This window comes from Scomber scombrus, chromosome 19 (genome assembly GCF_963691925.1).
Source record: "Scomber scombrus chromosome 19, fScoSco1.1, whole genome shotgun sequence".
Classification (NCBI taxonomy): Eukaryota; Metazoa; Chordata; class Actinopteri; order Scombriformes; family Scombridae; genus Scomber; species Scomber scombrus.
This window is the reverse complement of record NC_084988.1, coordinates 8289601-8311222: the sequence shown is the minus strand read 5'-3', so window position 1 is coordinate 8311222 and position 21622 is coordinate 8289601. Positions and strand designations below refer to the sequence as shown.

Here is a 21622-nt window from a genome sequence, read left to right as displayed (position 1 = left end):
CAAGAAAGTTAACTGTGGACCACACACCAATGCATAGGCGCGCACACACACACACACACACACAGGCATCCAGATGGACCGTGTGTTATTGCTGAATAATGCATACTATGTAGACCATAAAAGAAACATGGGCAGAGAGATCTGGGCACCACTCAGGAAACCAGTGGGCAGTTCGATGAGGGCAGCTCTGGAGCATCCCCTGTGCAAATTTTGAGATGTTACGAAATATCCGGCTTGTAGGTATTTAGCTCTAGGTGACCCAACGGGGACAAATATTTAGCTGCAGTTAGAGGGAGGGGGGAAAAAACACTTGCCTTTTAGACACTGTCAGTTGATATGTTGGCTGGCACTATGCCCAGTGTCTTTGCAGTCACCTTGAATGGGCTTTTGTGGTTTAAACCATAAAACTTGGGAATTACACAGCAGATTCAATGCTAAGGGGCTCAGATTTCAGAACATCTCTCAGAAACGCTATGGAAAAATATCCAGCAGGCTGCCTTCATGTAAAATACTGAGAGGGAAGGTGGAGGATGGGGGGTGGGGGAGGTCTGGGTGAAGGGTAAATGCTGCACTCATGTGGGGAAAATGAGCAGCGTCTCTTTCTCTCTGGAGTCATATGACAGGACATGCGTACCATCATGTGGTGCGTTCAAGGGCTCGTCGAAAAGCTCCTTCATCTGAGAGTTACAGTTTGAAATACAACTACTCAAACCAAACGGTATTGAAGGGAGGATCTAATGCAATAGCTAAAACAATTTGAGTTTCATAAAAAGAGGGACAAATAAAAATATATTGCCATGATAATTATTTACTTACCAAGCAACAAAATTACATTAACCACATCTACAGTGATTAAAAGTAACCAAAAACATTTAATTTGTACATTAACTTCTCACTGATATGAGGCTTATGTGAGACTTCAGCAGTCTGATTTAGCTATATCAAGTGGATATCTGCCACATTTACTATCATTTAATCATAAAAAATCCCTTCTTTGGGTTCCTCTGTTGAGCTGCAGAGTATAGCAGAAAAAAGAGGGACTTTGGCACTAAAAAGACTAACATTGAAATGTATTCACTAGATTGGACTCATTTGGACAGCTACAGCTTAATATTAGCTTCAAATGAACTTTTAAATACATTTTTGCACAGGCAGCTTGTGAATCATTATGAAGGGGTCGTCAAATGGCCAGTATGAACAAGTGGAATGATTTCAATGTTCATCTAAGCATCTGTTACGTAATTTAATTACAAAATAAATGGAACTGCAATCCTTTATAGTAACTGAAAAAACTGTGTAATTAAATTACAGTTACTTATGAAAATATTGATGATTACAAAGGGGGTTACATCTGAAGTTAGACCTTTATGTAAAATGTACTTTATTGAAACTGAAAATTACAAGAACGTTATGGAGCTGTGGGGTTTATATATAACCACTAGAGCCATCATAAAAATGCTACATCATGAAAAAGAAATCCTCATATCTACTCTCTTATTAAAACTATGAACTATTAATTTAACAAACAAAAAAACATGCCAATAGTAGGGGTGGGGGAAAAATCGATACTATGCTAGTAGTATCGCAATATTTTGCATGACAATATTGTATCGATACACAGACGCCAAGTAACGATCTTTTATTATAGAAATTGCAAATGAAAATTGCAGTTTATTTTCCTTTGGGGACATCATTTGCAGGTGAAAATAGATAGATCGCAATATATCACAGCATATCGCAATATATTTAAAATCGCAATAATATTGTATCATGACACAAGTATCGTGATAATATCGTATTGTGGAGCCTCTGGTGATTTCCCACCCCTAGTCAATAGATAGAGGTCAAATTTGATCCAGGACAGCATGTAAGGGTTAAGCAAAACAACAAAAGGGCTTGGACTTGTGGTATTTCCGACGGCACGTAAACGCACCAACCGACACACTTCGGACAGCTGCTGGAGCCACTGAAGGAATCCAGAAGTTACCCAGAGCCAAGTTCACAAAGCGTGAAAGAAGGAGGAGTTGTGAGTTTTTGGAAACAAGGAAGGCTAACAGTAAGTATTGACTACCTAGATAAACATCTCTGTCGTCCTTTTTTTACTCCTAACATAGTTGTTTTTGGGTGGTGTCGTTGGGTAGTTGACAGGAAAGCGGAACTAGCGAGCTAGCACAGAGCAGCTAATTTAACGAGAGACAGAGAGGGAGAGTTGTCCCGGATCCTGCTTTAACTTTATTTAATTACAACACTATTGAGAAACAACAAGAGCATCTTTTCACATAATGTAAGGAAACTATTACTAACCTGCTTTGACACGAGCTTTCTCTTTGGTTTCCTTCTTTATTGGTGTTTAAAAGTGTTGTTTTTTGAGGGGGGTTGTTTTGTGCCACACAACTTTGGTATCATGGGTGTGGGTGACTGCTGCTTTTCATTCAGGTCCTGTTTTCTCTTTCACCCCTAACGTCACCTGCTTTTTTCTTTTTTTTGTAGCTGTTATTATCAGGTGACCGATGTTAAAAAGTTGCCACGCACTGCCAACTTTCTTCTTTAGCTTGCGAGATAACCAAGGTCAGGTGTTTTTGTAGCTTTGCAGCGTTGCAATTTAAATGGGAAACACGCCGGAAATGATTAACTATCAGCTGTATTTTCACTTTTATGATTGGCAGCTGTGGTGAAGAAGTTTTTATCTACTTTAAATCATATACTCTATACGAAATAAAAGCGTCATGGTACACTTTTTTTTCTTCTTCCTTTTTCTCAGTATTATGTCATCATCCCCTGTGGTGTGTTTATGTACACAGGTCAGCATTATCAGTCCACCACCTTGTCCAAAGCATACAAAGCACAACAGGACAGGACTGATGGTAAAAAAAGATCAAGAAGGAGGCTATACAGAAGGAGGAATAAATACATATCATGATAGGAATACGCAAAAAGAGTGTGTGTGTGTGTGTGTGTGTGTGTGTGTGTGTGTGTGTGTGTGTGTGTGTGTGTGTGTGTGTGTGTGTGTGTGTGTGTCGTTTTAAAAAGCTAGAGGAACAGGTTTGGGTAGAAGAACAAGAAATGTGGTTCCCTGTAGGAGCTCTCTTTGGTTTGAACACTTGCTGTTTGGTGCGGTGAAGGGAAAATACAGTTGAGACAGCATGAGTGGGTATGTCCTTTTTTGTTGTTGTTGTTAGGCTTGTTAAATTATTCTTGTTGTGCTGTGGCTGTATGAAGACATGGTGGTGTGGTGTCAGCTTTGTGCAACTTGATAATAAGTGTTTAAAAGTGTGAAACTGTAGGGCTTTATATCAGGAACCAAAAACAAGAAAGAAGTGTTTACACATGTTTAGCATAAGTGTCACCCTTCTCAATGCTGAATCATGATGAAGGATGAATAAATATTGAGCTAAAACAGAAGTCTAGTGCTGACACATGTAATTGATCTTTTAAGTGTTGACATTTTCATAAAAGCGAGCAATATATATGTTTGAATGAGTTGTTCTCATTCGGTGTTGCAGCTGTAAACTCACATCAGTGTCTAGCCAAGTCTAATAATCAGCTAAAAAAAAAAAAGGAGTCAAGCCTGTGTGTGTGAACCAAGTGCCCTTTTTCCAAAAAAAAGAAAAAAAAGATGCAGAGTCAACAACATTAAATCCTCTTGAGCTGCCCTGACAAGTAGACTATCCATTTTCTCCCACCGCCTCCTAGTTTTATGTTCCTCAGGATGTGTAGCTGCTGCAGATTTGGAAAGGGAAACTTTTTAAAGTTCAGGGGTTATTTTGCAAAACAGGAAAAATGTCATTTGAGCTCCAAAAAGGAAAAGAAAGCTCAGGAAGGAAGGAGAAAGAATTGAGGAAAGAGGGGTATTACAGTAAGCAAGTGTTTCCTTAATGTTGGTATGTTTTTAAAAAAAAACAAAAAAAAAAAAAACCTTGAGTTGGAATAAACAACAGCGCTCTGTGTTTATGGTTAAATGTCTCTCCCTCCTTCACAGAAAACAAGTTTAATTCTTTGCTTATGACTTCATGACTTTAATCTCATGTTACCTTTCAGTGTGTCCTCTGTGATGCTGGACTACGTGGAAGGCCGCTGCTTTAAATGCATAAATCAGATCGGTAAACCACTCAATGAGCTAGCATTTTAAACGTTAAAGATAAGAATTACGCAACAAAAACAAAACTGTAAATGGATCAGCACAATGAAACCACACGTATTACTCAAGCTTTGTTCCCGCTAAGTGTTTCGGCTTGTCAAGTGTTGTTGTATTCATGAATTGAGAAACCATCCCGAGTCTTTGACATCATTTGGAGCAACGTCCTTAGAGGAGAGCGCTGCTACAGTATTCTCTTTTCCTTATATTCCTCTTTCTTTCTTTCTTTTCTTTTTTTTAACAATCCCCCTTAACACACAGAAGCATTTTTTATCTTCATCTGCTTTCATCTTCCGCACTTTGGCTGAACTCTGTTGAAATCCGTTTCTCCTTTGCAATGTGTTTCAAACTCAATCTAACAGTAAGAAAAAAAAGTGTAATTTCACAACGTGGAGGCTTTCAGTAAGTGATCAGCTTCAATAAACACTTCCTGATACTTGTTCTGAGTAATATGGTAACACTTACTTGGCTTATGCCTGCTCAGCAGTCGTACATATTGTGTAAGATCATGAAATATACATTTTTATCTGAATGCAGAACCTGCACAGAGCTATAAAATGTGGGGGTTTTCTTATTTATTTAAATGTTCTAAACATTTTTGAACTACACTAGCCTGTATGAAAGGTGCTATATAAATACAGTTTGATTGATATGATTGACATAACTTAGTATCACATTGTAAAAAGGAGGGATGTGACGATAAAATATCTTATTGTGGATCGTGATTTTTTCTTTTAAAACAAAAAGTTTATTGTGATTATTTTCCACTATCAGGATAATTGTGAATATCCTCACATAAGTAACTTGGAAAAACTGTCTAGCACAGTAACAGTGAATAGTCTTTTTTAAAATTGATTGATTTCCTGACTTACTGTGAATTTCCACAAGTGAGTTAAGTAACAAGTAAATTAAAGTAATTCCTGTATGTTTTAGTGCCATTTAAGAGTTTTATACGGTGGCTGGGAAGTGCAAAACAACATTACAAAGTGTGAAACACTTTTACAAAGCTTGAGACAAATTGACAAATGACAGTGTTCACGGAAAGGGAACATACCAAATATCTGAAGTGACGCGTAAGTGATAAAATGTAAATATGTCTCAAGCTTTGTAAAAGTATTTCACACTTTGTAATGTAGTTTAGCACTTCCCAGCCACTGTACTTTAAAGCTTATTTTGACAACATTGTGACTTTAAATTCTTACATCGTCTCATGCCTAGTGAGAAGTCACATGATCACTGTGCCTTTTGTACTTTAATGAACCTTATATAACCTTTCACCACGCTGTCACATATTTTAAGTTGGTGCATTGTATCTCCAGCTGTAAGATAACCCCGATATCAAGACCAGAAATATACCAGTGAGCATGTAAACTTTTAACATTATGGTTGCATTTAAAGATTCATATTTGGTGATATTTGTTTTCATGACTGATTTTCATTGAATGATTTTCTATATGATTAATTTGCCAGGCATGATTGTTGTCTAATAACATATATTGTAAATATACCTTGAAGATTAATTTTTGCTAAAAGCACTTATAAAGTTGACATGAGATGTAGAAACTGCAAAAAAATCTTCAGCTACTCACCGTGCTATCAGGCTGTGTATGTTTAATGATAGTTATGATATTAGCTTTAATCATGAAGCCCTGTTTTAAAGGCCTCCGTAATATAAACACACTCACATGTCACATGCTTGACCTATTTCCTTTATTGATAAATTAATGGAGCTATTTTGGTGCTTTCAGGAAATATTTACATAAAAGAGACATTAATAATGTGTGATATGATAAGTAGAGCCATTCACCGTTCATTTTACTCAGTTAAAACAGTGAAATAAGGTCAGAAATGTGTGTCACTTAATTCTGATGCAGCTTTTTTTTTAAACCAGTATAACAAACGTGCATTTTATAGGGATTTTTATCTGTGGAAGATAATGTAAGACAAACCTTTTTTAGCCTGTGGTGTTTGGGGTTTTAACTTTCTACCAGTCATTTTATCTTGTTTTATTTTATTCATTTTGATAAATTTAAGTTTTGTCAGTCGTTTAATCTACAGTTTCTAATGAGTAAATTAACTTTCCTATCTAGTTTTTGTGTTGTAGCAAATCTTTAGTAATCTTTTCACCCTTCTGGCACTTACAACCATCAAATCTCATGATTCACATTTCCCTATCACAGCCTCCTTATCTCTGTTCCCTCATTTTTAGCATTCATTCTGCTACCTTTACCGGAGCTAAGCTGTACACCAACAAGGAACTGCTCTAGGCTCCCAAAAACACGGTTTTGCTTCATCACTGAAACTGACTTTTGTTTCCTTTATCGGCAAAGTCTGCTGTATGTGAGCAGACTCTCACCAATCCTCCAGTGGCAGGAAAATATCTGATTTGACTAGATTTTGCATCTTTTTCTTCCCTCTCCATATGAGTGACGGGAATATACATTTAGTATACAGCAGTGAGCCCTGTGGCTACCATTTAAGTACCTGTGAGGCTTAGGTTTTAGGTTCTGCTTTGTGTTTACACCCTGTTTTACAAAAGGAAACATTTTGGATTTACTGTTAGTCATTGAAAAAGGATAAATGTCACTTTTATGTGCTGTTTTGGGACACAAACGGACAGCTATTCAGTCGAGACACACATGGCATACAAAGGGATTCAAATTACAGAATTGTATTTAGTGCCACTGATTGTTTTCATCAAATCAAAGTCAATAATTTAATGATTAACTTGTTGAGTCTTTGTCAAAAAAATAATTAAAAACACTCTTTTCAGAACCCAAATTGCATTTTCTTGTTTGACCAGGAAACAAAGAAAGAAACGATTGAAATTTATCATAATTTGAGACAAAAGAGAGAAAAAAGCAAAAAGAAATATCACATTTCAGAAGCTGAAATCAGCAAGTGTTTGGTACTTTTTCTTGGTAAAAATGTCCTTTAACTATTAACCGGTGTAAAAAATTTGTGCGCTTATTGATATTAATTTATCTTTGAGATCATGTCAGCAGATAATTAACAAGACGTTGCTGTAAAGAAATACCAGATGTTGTTTGTTGGAGGTTATTTAGATGTAGTGACTCTATTATGTAGTTTGGTGTTTGTTTGTGTATTGTGTGTGTTTCTTTAAAATTCTGCAAACATATTGAAATCTTTGATATCAGTTTTGGCCTCAAATCCCAGTATCAATCAGGCTATAATAAAAAAAGAAAATAAAGAAGATCAACTAATTGCTCCATTACTAATTGGAGTCTTTATGATGCTTGATTCCCTCTCAAACTTAATCCTCTTCACTCTTAGCCAGCAGTGTTTGTTTTGGTTTAATTTTCTTTATGTCACAGAGCTTTATGATTTGATAATTGATGCCTTCTGATACAGAGTCCTTTTTGACCTCTGCCTATTTTTTCGCAGGCCACAGAATATTGAGCTCGGTGCCACGGGAGGAGCCTCCAAACAGGACAACATGGACGACATGACGGTGGAAGAGATTGCCATTAGGTCCAACCAAGTGACTGATGAGGTACTGAGTCACACCCGCAGAGTCTGTCTCACTCTGTCACTCTCTCATTGTCTGTGTCTTTCTTAAAGTGATACTCCACCCAAAAGTGTTTCAGTGTCAAATGTCGAAACAGGTGAACGCCACAAACAGAAGCGATGGTCAAACAATGAGTGTTAGGGTGGATAATACAGAGCACACAGATGGACAGCGGAGGAGTGGAGACAGTTTCAGGAGTGGTTTGAGAAGTTTCTACGGATGCTTTGATACATTTTATTTTATGGGTCACTAATTTTCAGATAATTATGTTGGATATTGGTCATTTGTACACTTCCAATTAAATTAATTGCTTGAATGATTCAGAGATTCTTTTAGTCGATGTGCAGCAAGTGAGCTGAACATGCAAAAATGTGAAATTTGTATACAGGCAAGCAAACAGTTCAACACATTTAGTGGATAATGTTTCCAATATTAAATAAATACTGAATAATTATTTACTTGGGTTTAAATTAAGCACTAAAGGGAAAGCAATTTTCACAATAATTAGACCCACATTACCAAAGCATTTCTAGGAAAAATCCTTTGGAAACTATTCAGAAATTACAGACCTCTAGAATAAAGTGTTATTTTATTTATTTGCCTCTATGAAAACATCACTACTGAAAGTCGTCGTTACTAAATTAGATGATTATTGAAACATTTAGTCGATTATCTGCACCGTTACAGCTTTGAATGATTTACATTTCCGTGTTTGCACTTCTGAGGAGCTTGTTTGCTTTCTTGCAGAGAGTCAAATTAGAAGATTGACACCACTCTTAATGTCAGTACACTATAATAAAGATAAAGCCAAGAGACGTTTAGCTTAGTTTAGCATGAAGACTGGAAACAGGGGGAAATGGCTGGTTTGGTACGTCTAAAAGTTGTTTTTTTTTAAACAATCCACCGTCCAGAACCTCTAAAGCTCAGTAATCAACACGCTTTATCTGGTTGGTTTAATCCAAACAAAAACAGACGCTGAGCTAAACGCCTGCTGGCTTTAGCTTCATATTTAGCATACAAACAGGAGAGTGATATATGGCACATATATATATATATATATATATATATATATATATATATATATATATATATATATATATATATGGCTCATTGAACTCTCAAGAAAAAGCAAATAAGCTTATTTCCCCAAAATGTGAAACTCTTCCTTATATGTCCACACTCAAAGTAAAACGTTTTAAAGCTTCAACAGTGCAGATAATAACCGTATGTGTTCAGTTAATCATGTAACTGGAGCATCAGTGTTATTGAAATATCTCATTTAATCATAGCCACTGGTCAATTGAACGAGAATTAAAGGAGAATTAATCAAGATTTGGTATTATCATGATGGAGTAATCGCTTTCCAAATCCAAGCTTTTTTTTTAAATCAGCAAATTTTGGCATAATTGGAAGAAGAAGAAAAAACACAAGTAAGAAAGACACGGCACACCAACACATGTAATACTGGTGCAATAAAGCACTGGGAGCACTGGAAGAGCAGGAGCTGTGTGATTAGATTCATTGAACTCACAGTTGATTATTAAGCCAGGCATTAATAGGAAGTGTGTAAGGCTTTACGCCTAATTTAGCCTGATAGCTCCCTTGCCCCTCTTTGGTTTTGACAGTTTGAATGTTGTCAGCTATATCTAAGGGTTTTATTATCAAGGAGATAATTGTTTAATCAGCACTCCAGGGCATCATATGATCAGCCATCTGATTTAAATGGAGGCAAATTAACGTACTGTAGCTGGTCTTGTAGTTATTCACTTCACATTCCTGTAATTTTAAATGTCCTAATTATCATGTTGTGTTTTCTCTCCTCTCTTTTCTCTTCGTATCGTGTTTTTTTTTCTCTCTCCCTCACTCTCTCTCTGTGTGTTTGTGTGCTTTCTGACTTGTCACTTGCAATTTTTCTATTTTTCTATCTTTCTCTCTCTTGCTTTTGCTGCTGCTGCCTGTGGTTGACTGACATCTGTCTCGTTCTGAGCTAAAGGAGATCAAAGAGGGTCTCCCTTCTGCTAACGCTACTTTACAGCCTTGCTTTGGGTAACAATTCATACCTGAAACACTCAGAGGACGGCTGGCAGTGCATCAGGACGACATCTCAAACTTTAAATGATAAGAAAAGACTGACTTTAGGAAGGCTAACATGAGCTGTCATACAATTTCAAGGCTTCCAGTACTTAAAAATGGCGTCACACATTATTTTAAATGTATTATTAATGTGATACTTCCTAAGCATCCTGGTTTACTGCAGCCTCTTAATACCTATAGTGTGTTTTATTCTTTTTTTGGTAGAATAACCCTTTATTATTATGTTAAAATCCCTCACATGTAGCTTTCTGGAACCTGCACGCTCCCCTTGCTTAACTGTACTCGTCTTTTGAGCCGTCGCAAACAAATGATTAAAAATACCACAACCATTGTCTGCATCTCAAAGATTTGTCACAACACCCCGATCTGGAAAATTTGGCTAAGAGTGCGATTTCGGGGGCTTAATTAGCCGAGTTCAAGGATTTTCAGGAGACATAATGTAATGTTTATCCACCCAAGTTCTGGCTAAGCCAACAGAAACCTGGCTGAGCTCGACACATCCCGCTCGCCAATTGCATGTTTGTCTATTTCTCAACTCACTGATTAATGTATTCACAGCAAACATAGCAGCGAGAGAATGAGAAGTCTCCACACTCTCTCTCTCTCTCTTATTAACAGTTCATTAGTGATGGCAACAAAGGAGTCATGCCCCCGAGACGCTTTCCTTGCTTCTCTCCTTTTGGATAGCCTGCTCTCCGTGCTGCACTTAACTATTAATAGAGACACAAATACGTCGATCACCTGAACCGACCGCATTCCAGTTCACCGTCAGCACTTTCTTGTGTGTGTCTGCGTCGTGCTGCTGATTGTTAACTTTTGTGCCTTGCCCATGTCACCTGGTCAGGAAGGGTGACTCAATGTGAAAGTTTTATGTGCGTAGTTACATGACACAGTTTTATGGACGTGCTCACAGTTTTAATGAGGCGTTTATTGTTGTTAAAGTCCGGACTGGATACCAAAAATATCCCATTTTCTAATTAGTTACTGAAGTTGTCACAAATGTAGTCCAGAGATTGAAGTAACTGGTCTAATCATGTTTTATTTTGAAACTTTGGTGCAGTCAAGCATCATTTAATGTAAAAAAAAAGTAGGGCTAATGCTACAACTATTTATATTATTAATATGTCACTTATTTTCCTCAATTAATCACCTGATGTGTCCGAAAATGTCATAAAATAGTTACACAGTCAAATTTTGTCAACCCAACAGACAAATAATGAGTTAAAAACCACAGAAGCTCTTACGAAGACTAGAAACGCAAATATACACATATTCTAAAACTGGAACCAATGATATTTTGCCTTTTTTTTAAATGACAAAAATAATGAATAGCAAATCATTTCAGCTCTGTGGTGGAAAGTAGAACTGGCTGATACACAAAATATTATTTTCTTATTCAATAACTTCTGTTGATGGACATAAATATAATGTAATGCCATTTTTGGGGTATTGATTGTCACCTAAAACAAATAATTGAAACTGAAAATCACCAGCAGTGTGGATTTATTGACCAAGATACAATACTGGTTGTTTCTCTAAACTTGAAGAATCAAATAAGCTCTAAAGCTGAAACTGTGAGGTGAAATTAATCAGCAGCTATTTGGAGAATCGAGTAATGTGCCAGTTATGAGATTTTCCTGCTTTTCTTTATCTTGTGTGATAATAATCTGAATAACTTTTAGTTTTTAGTTATTGGTCAAACAAAACAAGCGATCTGAATACATAATCATGGGTGTTTTTCGCTATTTTCTGGTGTTTTATAAACCAAATAATTAATTGTGAAAATAATCGTCAGGTTAAACAGTAATTAAAATTAGCTCTAAGAGCAGGAAAACAAATTTACCCTGTATCAGGATGTTATAATAACTAGAATATGGACAGGCACATGGAAAAAAAGAATTCAGACAGACATAAATAATGAGAAACAAAGTGTAAAAACTATTTTCAGGCACAGTGCAGACATACAATGATATGATCTTATAGCTTTACTCTGCGGCTTTACAGATTTGTTGCCATCCACTTTCATATCTTTATGAATATTAATGGTGTCGCTTCCTGCATGGTTTTTTTCTTATCATGAGCATCTTTCCATTCTCCTTATCCCTCTTATCTTCCGTCATCATCTTATTGTCTCCTTTTTAATTCCCGTCTGTTGTCTGTTCTCCTCTCTTCTGATCCGTCTGCCTCTTAAGGCAACATTCACACCTATCGATTGGTTTTCTTCAAAATGACTCGAAGGACCAGATCCAGATAGACGACAGATAAATGTAAAACCTTCTCTGGGTTTGACATTGGTCCATATGTCCCAACATAAATAAACTTTTTCCTCTCTCCTGGGAAAATGTGTTAATACCTAAAATTCACAAAAACTTCATCAACCCTTTGTGGTCAAAATAAAATCAAAGGTGTGAATGCACTCCAAAACCAGACCCTCATTATCTGTGTAAATTACTTTTTAGGTAAGAAACCTTCTCAATTCTCATTATTCACTAACAACACCTGTTTTTTTTTGTCCCCCAGTCACTGGAAAGCACACGGAGGATGCTGCGCATGGCAGAGGAGGTGAGACTTTGACAATTTGCTGCTGCTTCAAACACAAAACGATGACAAAATAATGACTGGAAAGTGTGTCCACATTGGATTTAAGAAGCTTGTGGCTTAGTATATGCTGATTTTAGCAAACGACATAAGTCACAATTTAGTATTTATTGTCATACAAAGTTTGATCAAAACCAATACCCCGAATGTATCCAATATCATAATACCCAGTTCAATATATAATATCCTAAAAGGTTTCCAATCATAATGATTTCCACCCTTCATAATACCTGAATCAATTTTGAGTATTTTTATTGTTTCTTAATTCGTGTGACTTTCTTTTTGTTTTCAGAGCAAAGAGACCGGTGTCAACACCATGGTGATGTTGGACCAGCAAGGAGGTAGATATACAACATAAAAACTGCCAGGTTTAATCCAGATGTTTCCTCCTGTTGTTTTTATTCCCGAACTAATTACATCATTTAAAAATGCTTTTGTTTCTTTCACCTGTGGCGTTCACAAGACAGTGGAAGCTAATGGTTAAGTTGAGAAAATCCTCTGTTCTTAATTCATTTTTGAAAGGAAACTAACTATAAGTGACTGATGGCATACACTTATCACATTAATGCTGTTACATTATACTACAATCTAAAAACATAAGATTTTTCTGAAATACACTGAAACACATCTTTGTTGCTTTCTGTTTTTTTGTATTTTTAATGACTACATGTATTTGTTGCAGCTCAAATCAATCAGATGACATTTCTTTCCATTTCAATAACTTTTCTATTTCAACTTTGCAAGATATTAGTTGATGATTGACAGGAACAGATTATTTGTGTTGATATTCACAGAAGCTTTAATTCATATTTGGCAGTCAGGATTATTCAGGAAAGCTGTCAGAAAATGGGACAAAAATTTGAAGGAAACACTGTTACGCCTAAATTAAATTTCCGCTAACCTCCTTGTGTGTCTGCAAGCACTTAGAAACAGTGTTGTGTGCAGTTTTAAAACGGCTTTTTTTTTTTTTTGCATCTTTTCCAATATAGTTCATAAACTCTAATGGAGGAAAAGAGAATCACATTGGCAGCTAAAAACATGTATCTGATTATGTATGAGTATTGGCCAGAATATTCATGGGAATTATTTGTTATTGGTGCATCCCTAAATATTGCTGGCCAAACTAGTGTGTTAGTGGTCTTTGGTTTGTATTTGTTTTTTCAAAGAGTCAATCACTTGTCTATATGTAACTTCATGTGTTCATGCTCTGTTTCCTTTTTGGAATTTTTTGCAATATGTTCTCTTTTTTTTTTTTGGTTGTCTGTATCCCTTTTTTTTGGAGCTGCAATGACCCAGTTATTGACCCAATTTAAAAACCCTCATAGGGATCATTAAACTTTAATTATATCTATTCTGAAAGTGGATAAATAAAGGCAATAAACAAAATATAAATTTAAAAATAACACCCAAATGTATAAAATGTATGTAGATTTTTTTATTTTTTATTTTTTTTTAAAGGGGAGACTCTGACATGGTGCGGTGTGCTTGTCTGTGTGTTTCAGAGCAGCTGAAGCGTGTGGAGGAGGGCATGGACCAGATCAACGATGACATGAAGCAGGCTGAGAAAAACCTGACTGATCTCTCAAAGTGCTGCGGCCTCTGTGTGTGCCCCTGTGACAGGTAAACTGACCACAGAGCCCTGGTACAGGTTCCACATCACTGTTGTGATTTTTGGTTGCACAACACGTTTTTATTGCCATCAGGGAGAAAATATTTATCATGCTTTCTCTGTTGTTTTGTGTTTTGCTTGATTGTATCTAGATTATTTATGAAACAGATACGTTGCTTGTTTTTAAAGAAAAATTAACGATTGGGTTTTACAATGATGGCTATTAGGAGTATAGAGCAAACAGGCAAGGAGCTCTATGAAACTATTATAGTCTGAACATTAGTATAGTTTGCTTTTGATATGGTTATTTTTTATATCATGTGGTATTGTACAGTAGTAGGAGTTTTTTGCATGCCCCTGTGGGCCAAAAAATCCCGTTCATTTTCTTCATAGACACTATGAGGTGACTGACAGCTGGAACACTTCTACAGCTTGGATAGGCTTGAAACAATTAAATAATCACTACAAAAGATGTATACATAAAGTGAGGTTAAATGTTAACTACCCAGTCGCATTTTGTCAAGAAACAAACACCAACCTTAAAATTCTCTTTCGAGTGCTGCAAACAGCTGGCAGAAGCTAAAGATTACATATTGAGAAAGCCAGTAAGACAATCTGTAGCTTTAAGTAATTTACTTTTGGAAACTGGGTCAATTTTGGATGAATTCAGCAGCTACGGCACAGTGTTTGGTTACCAACTGCAACAACAAAACTTGAATTTGTTACAACTCTGAGCCGTGTATCCTACTGCCTTCTACACAGCAACAGCAGCTGTTACTTTTGAGTATTGTCATATTTAAAGCTGTCCGTCATGCGTCTGTCAATTTAATCTGGTGGCCGTACTGTAAACATATAGGAATGTATATATGTTTCTATGTGAAGTAACATTTATGAATTTATTGAACAAAAAGTTAAAAATGTGGATACAGAACTGAGGAAAACATTTCAGAAATCAGTGGCTCTTTCCCACTTTACTCTATTATCATGATGTTGAACACTTCCATCACGTTACTTCCATCTGTCAGGTGGATTTAAAAACATAAAAACAGCATAAACCGCAGCCACATTCACAAATGGGGCTGCTAATAGCAAAGGGTGACATGTAGAGAAAAGAAAATGACACATTTGCTTGTTAGATGTGCATTTTATGGTCAAAAGATGCTGATACACCATATGAGCATTCACAGTGGTTTATGAACAGGTAGGGAACATTACAGTATTCCTACCGAGTCCTTAAGATGACAGGTGCAGGCTCTGTGCTGAGCATACCTAAAACTCTCTCCATCTCCATCAAACCATATCGATATGAAGTGACAGTGTGTGTGCGTAGTAAGATCATATCTGGTTCTAAACATTAAAAAAAAAATCTTTCCAAAATGCTTTCACATTGGAGAACCGGATTCTTTGATGATTACCAAAGGATGAGGTAGGGAATCCTTTTGAACTTCATTATGAGTCATTAACGTGTGAATGTAGTCATAGCCTAGTTTTAAACCTCACGTGTGCTTTTATTGATAGTTCAGTGTGGTTTTATTTATTTTTGGATTTCCTGGCTGACTTTCCGTTTTCACCCCAGGGTGACGTCCATCGAGCACGATTCAAACTACAAGCGCACCTGGGGTTTTGGAGGAAGTGACGGTCAAGCTGACGGTTCAAAAGTAGTCTCAAGGCAGCCGTCAGGAGTTCGCAACGGCCAGGCCGGCCAGATGAACGCCCCGGAACCCTCAGGTCCATACATCAAGAGGTGAGGGTCACATCTCTCTGTGAGACTCTTTGACCATAACGTCAGGAGTCAGTTGTTTATTCAGAAATGAACTGTCATCTTTAACTATGAAAGTCACATTAGACATACAGAAGTGAGACACGACTGGTGGCCAAATAAAACTTAAGTTTACGTCAAATACGAACAGGATAACCAACGATGCCCGCGAGGATGAGATGGAGGAGAATCTGGATGCAGTCGGCAGCATCATTGGCAACCTGAAAAATATGGCTGTGGACATGGGCAGCGAGATAGACAAACAGAACAAACAGATTGACCGTATCACTGATAAGGTAAGAGTATAAGGGTTATAACATGTAACACTAAAGGTTTTTTTTGGTTGTGACACATCAGCTACCATTTTTTCCCCTTGAAATTAAAAGCTATGAGGGGCTATGAGGATGATTACCTATCATGCTCCACTTACTCATAAAATACAGAGTTGTTTTTCTTTTCTACTTACAATATCAGGCTCCATCGCTAAAAAACAAACAAACCCAAAAACCAGGAGTTACTTGAGCTCATTAGGTGGTTCTAAATATATATTTTGTGCAACTTTAACTCCCATTTCAACCAACAACCAACTTGGGGTGACAACCTGTTTCTTCTCTTCTTTTCAGGCGGACATGAACAAAGTTCGCATCGATGAAGCAAACACGAGAGCCAACAAGCTTATCAAGTAGACAATGAATTCTTCTACTGCCAGTTTTATCCATCAACATTGAGCCTCTGTCATCACACAGACACATACACCTACACACGCACACACACACATACACAGTCTACTTGTATGCATGCACACAAACACACACTCTGACGAAAAAAAATAAAAGAAATTCAGTCAGGAAAGAATGTCTTTGCCAGCAGTGTGCTAACCTTTTCCTGCACTAATATGTAAATAGAATACATTCATACATTTTACAAATTGGCCCCTCGCTGTCAAACACCAACACACTTTGCCACATGTATTAATAGTCATGCTGGATTTTGAGAAGCAGTGTGGGAATCAGAAACTGCACCAAAGAGGAAAGTGCCTGACTGCCTTTTCACTGCTGTTAAAAACCAAATATGTACCAGGTCTGTTTTGTATCATATCTCATCATTCATTGGAAGAGAAGAAGCACAGGTCAGCTGATTTTCTTTCTGAGTTTCTCTGTTTTGCCTTTTAAGAACTATGAACTACATCTGTTATGATTAGATCTGATTAGAATTGGTCAGCTACACCTAGATTAATCTTAAATCACCGACTTTGGCCGGAAAAAAATGCATCTTAGTCAAATCCTTATTGGTTTAATATGTAATTAAGTTTATTGTATCGTGTATATTGTTGAGATGATATACTTATTTAATTCTTTATCAAGCAGAAATTACTTGCGAATAAAGTTGTCTTTTTTAACACCTTTTTTTTTGCATGTCATTTATGCCATTTCAGATTGTAAAAGCTATTTTGAGAAAAAAAACAAAAAACGAATGTTGTGCTTTGAGGTGAGCCATGACAAATGTTTTCATGCTGGAATTTAAAGCACCTACCCCTGAATGAAAGCAATTTCATGTTTTTTTATAATTATCCGACTGATGGGACATTATTTGAACTATTTTCAATGAAAATTATAAGGGGCGCTGACCTGATGTTTAGAAATGAATATATAGCAATCACTTTAAATGTGAAGGAAGGTCAGTAAACATCAGGAGGAATGTTCATCCTTACCTCCGTTTAGTGTGGAAAACAACAGTAGATGATCTTCATGATCAGATTCGTCATCAATGGATCAACTGCTGTACTTCATGTTTAATGTCTTTTGAGGTTTTCCACTCTGTGACCACAGTTTTGGGGTAAATACTCCAAACATACTGTAGCTGTTTTTATTAATCGCCTACAGTCATTCTGTTCATGTAATTTGATTCTTCTTTACCCCTAGGTTAATAGAGATTTATAGCACCCGAGAGGAGATTTACAGCCTATGCAGGATTCCTACACAAATTAATCTCCCCAACTTTGATAATTGCACAGGCTGTAAAAATGTGAAAACAGATGTTTATTTCTGAAAAACATGGCTGTACATCTAATCCACCATAATTTCTTAAATCAGTTATATGCTGGTTTCACAACCCACAAGGTTACAGTGCAGAAGTTTTGCAATAATGACAAAAAACAACAACTAAGGTCTTATAACAATTAGTCTAGAAAATAGTGTAATATAGTTATGGGAACAATGTGCAGGAACCTTGTCAATGTCTTGTATGTGGTCAGTGGTTGTGTTGTAACAGCTGTTGTATCACAAATGCCTCCTCTTGCATCTGTTCTGTAAATAGCCAGTTTTCACATCAGAGCAACAGTAACATGATAATATCTGATGATGGAAAGCATAATTTGTTTTGTTGAAGCTGTAGCCCAGGCGGATGGATTACTGCTGGCAGCAAGATGCAAAAAGTACACATGTAAATGAGTGTTGTTTAAGGGGGTAAGTGTAGAAGCTGGCGGGCTCTGTTAGGCCTCGATGTGGAAAATTGGCTAATGATAAAGTAATACAGTATGCTGAAAATATCTTTTGTATGCATCTTCTGGCTTATTTGTTTTGAAGAAAATGATAATTTGTGCACTCTGCTGCAGGCATACACCTATTGAGTTTGTAAAGATCGAAATGAACTGTTATTCAGGGCTTTGTATTGCTATAAGTGATCATTCTCAGCCTGTGACTTGTCAGTTCAGATCTAATTAGTCTAGCCCAAAGCTGCCTCTCCATCTTGAGGCTGTTTATGCATTGTTTTACCAACAGCCACTGGAATGTAAATACAACAGTTTTGTCTACTTTGAATGTGTTCATATGCAGCTCGTCTTATCTGAAATTAACTCGGTGAACGGATGACTGTTAACAAAGTAAAAAAAATGCCTTTTATTTCACATCTGCCTCTGTTAAATTGTTTTTACTCAATAAATCTGTTCAGAAAAACACATTTTTATTGCAGCTTTTCTTAATGGGTTTATAATTAGAATTAAATAAGTGTCGGCAATGTTCAATAAAAAAACGCAACCTGTATAGTTTCAGGAGTTTATTTTAAAGTTTATTCTCTCAAAATGTATTTGATATTTCCTGTCAACATTTTTGGATATTTTACATAGCTAGAGAGTACAAAATGCAGATTAAAAACCACGGAACAGAAAAAGCAGGTAGGAAGGAGTGGAGGAATAAAACAAAGTGGATGAACGGTGACAAGAGTTAGGAAGTGTCAGAAGACGCAGATGAACACTTCATCTGACTCAGTTGCGGTAGATATAGTGACCAATAAAAACAAGACTGAATACATGTGATGCAAAACCATTTCCAGGTGCATGTGACAGAAAAACGTAACTACTGGTACTCATAGCACAGACGTGATGTTCTGCTGGCCCCTCTGCACACGGAAACATCTGTAATTCCTGTTTCGACGGGCCGTGAGAAGATCATTGATTAAATTGCTCTTTTTGTTCCTCTTGTAAATGTAGACAATATAGACAGAGATCATGATGCTACCACATTTTTTCTAGAAAACTCTTGAGCTGAACAGTCTTGTTTATCTTTCTACACCTGACTTCCATAATTTTTTATGAGGTCACTTAAGTTGAATTGTATTTCAGGGACAGAACCCACAGTACAAGGCAAGACGGCAATGGTAGAGTGGGACAGATGGTGAAAATCAGAAATAAACCACAAATTAAACTCTATAAATACAGCTCCATATACTGTACATACTCTATATTCCCTGTGTGCATATATAGATTAAAATTTATTATTCTATAATGGCTTTTTTATGTTGAATTTACCAAATTCTCACTTCCTTCATTTCTTCCCATACATTCATAGAAACAACACATTCCCTCAGCTCCATACTGCTAATGTATGATCCTCGCCTTTAGATAGAGAGCATGCCTGGTCCTTCTGTTGTGTGGTTTGGAAAAGCAGTCAAGATTCATCCGACCCACAGCTTGTCTTAGACTTTGGCTGGTACTGTCAAACATTTAACAACAATCCAGACTTTCTATTTTTATTTTGCTTTTATAAATGTGCCTGATGTAAATTATAGTAGACTATAATCTCTGATAAATAAAATCTAGCTTGTGGGACCAGATACTTGGTAGCTACAAGCCAAAGTTGAAGACAAGTAAGGCAGGTCAAGCTGGTCTTAATTGAAGGTTCAAGAATATCACAATAGCACCATATCAAACTAACATAAAACATACTTCATGCATCTGTAGATATATATACTGTATATCTATATATGTTAATGAATAGATATGAAATTTAGGGATTCAATACACAAGTGTTGAATATATTTCAAGTTCACAGACATAACTACTGACACAGTGCAGCTGAGAATATAGCCTGATTGTATCTATATTCAACGCTGGTGTCACATGACTCCTTGTAAGTCAAAATTTAAAATCTCAGTCAAACTCTTCACAGTGCATAGAGCATTTAGTTTGCATACCTGCAATTACACTTGGTGTGTGTGTATGTGTGTGTGTGTGTACCGTACAACACTGCACTACGGTTTGCTTATCACCAAGTCTTTACATCGCATTTACAAAGCTTTTTGTTAAAGCCTGTTAAGTTCACTCTGATTCTATGAGTAGCATTTAGCGCTCCAAATTCAAACAGCACAGTATTACAGTTCACAACCATTTTGTAAGGCAGATTAATAAAAGTACTCTTAAGTACTCTTGAGTGACCCTATGTTCATTACAGGCCTTCATATTGTACATAGTTATATCAAAGCAAGCCAGACTAAAGAAAAAAAAGAGAAAATGCAGCAAAAGTAGCAACGTGAGAAAAAAGTCAAACATTCTTTGGTTGAGTGTAAAAGGAGCATTCCTGTGCTTTAATTTAATGCTTTGAATTTGGCATTTTGTTAAAAAGAACACATAGAAAAGAAAAAAAGTGGACCTCTGCAATGATACACTGGCTTAAATACAGGCAAAATAGTGATGGCTTTAACCTAACCTACAATATTAATATTAATTCTCACAAAATAATATAAAAATTCTAAAAAGCTTGCTCTGATTGATTGTACACAAATACTACTTTCTCTTCCCAGGTTGCCTAGGCAACCTCCCGGATGGCCTTCCCGTCTCCTTTCACTTCTTCTTGGCAAAGCGACTGAACTTCTTCTCCTTGTCTTTCTTGGCAGAGCTGGGCTCAGGGAGGGCAGTTGAGGAGGAGGGAGGGGGCAGGCTGTGGGTTTTGGCCCCTGAGGGCCCCGACGCCTCCTCTGCTGCCAGGGGTTGAACGGCCTTCTCCATGGCCTGGCTCCAACGCTGGAGCTCGTCCTGAAATTAAACACAAAAACACACACACCACAGCGGCTTACAAAGGGAAGTCCACCTCCTGGGGGTCGGGGGGCAGTGTGTGTTTTGGTCTCTCGGTCTAAAGGCCTTAAAGAAACAGCTCGTCTACACAGCTAACACAGCCTGTTAAGAGACAGAGGCTGAACTGAGGGGCTGCATAAAGGGCCAGTATAAGATAAGATAAATAAGGAGCTTTTTGAACTGTGAATCATGCAAATCTAGTCTAGTAGAGTCCCAGAATAAATATATAGAGCTGGAAATGAGCAATGATCCCCATTGAGTAAATCTTTGGCTAGCTGGTGGTGATTTAAGGTCTTGCTCAATGACCCTTAGACACTACTTACTTACTTCAACATGGGCAGAGATGTCAAACTGAAACCGCTTATAAAAATGAAATTTAAAAATGTAAGTACTGACAGAAGAATTACACTCCTGTGACCACTGCTTTCCAATATAGTTTAAAGATTATATAAGCACATGCCTTTGTATCAACCAAGTCCAGAACATTAAGTCCTGTGTGATTCATGGAAAGCTGCTAAAAGTTATTTCCTGTTATCTGTCTGCGATTCAAA

The 21622-nt window shown here is 36.9% G+C and overlaps 2 protein-coding genes across 4 annotated transcripts in view; one reads left to right on the top strand and one right to left on the bottom strand.

The window, feature by feature from the left end:
* Window positions 1-1934: 1934 nt before the first annotated feature.
* On the top strand, window positions 1935-17123 carry LOC134000948 (synaptosomal-associated protein 23-like). Its single transcript, XM_062440476.1, has 8 exons — window positions 1935-2056; window positions 7541-7649; window positions 12279-12320; window positions 12649-12697; window positions 13859-13976; window positions 15542-15709; window positions 15876-16020; window positions 16348-17123. The coding sequence occupies exons 2-8, from the start codon at window positions 7593-7595 to the stop codon at window positions 16408-16410; spliced, it is 642 nt and encodes a 213-aa protein (XP_062296460.1). The 5' UTR covers window positions 1935-2056; window positions 7541-7592; the 3' UTR covers window positions 16411-17123.
* A 1640-nt stretch (window positions 17124-18763) lies between these two features.
* Window positions 18764-21622, bottom strand: part of sptb (spectrin, beta, erythrocytic) — a 43741-nt gene continuing 40882 nt past the window's right edge. For all 3 annotated transcript variants that reach the window (XM_062440470.1, XM_062440471.1, XM_062440472.1), the window contains one exon: window positions 18764-21032. In XM_062440470.1, the coding sequence (XP_062296454.1) occupies window positions 20841-21032 (192 nt within the window). In that variant the 3' untranslated portion in view covers window positions 18764-20840. The remainder of the gene's footprint in view (window positions 21033-21622) is intronic.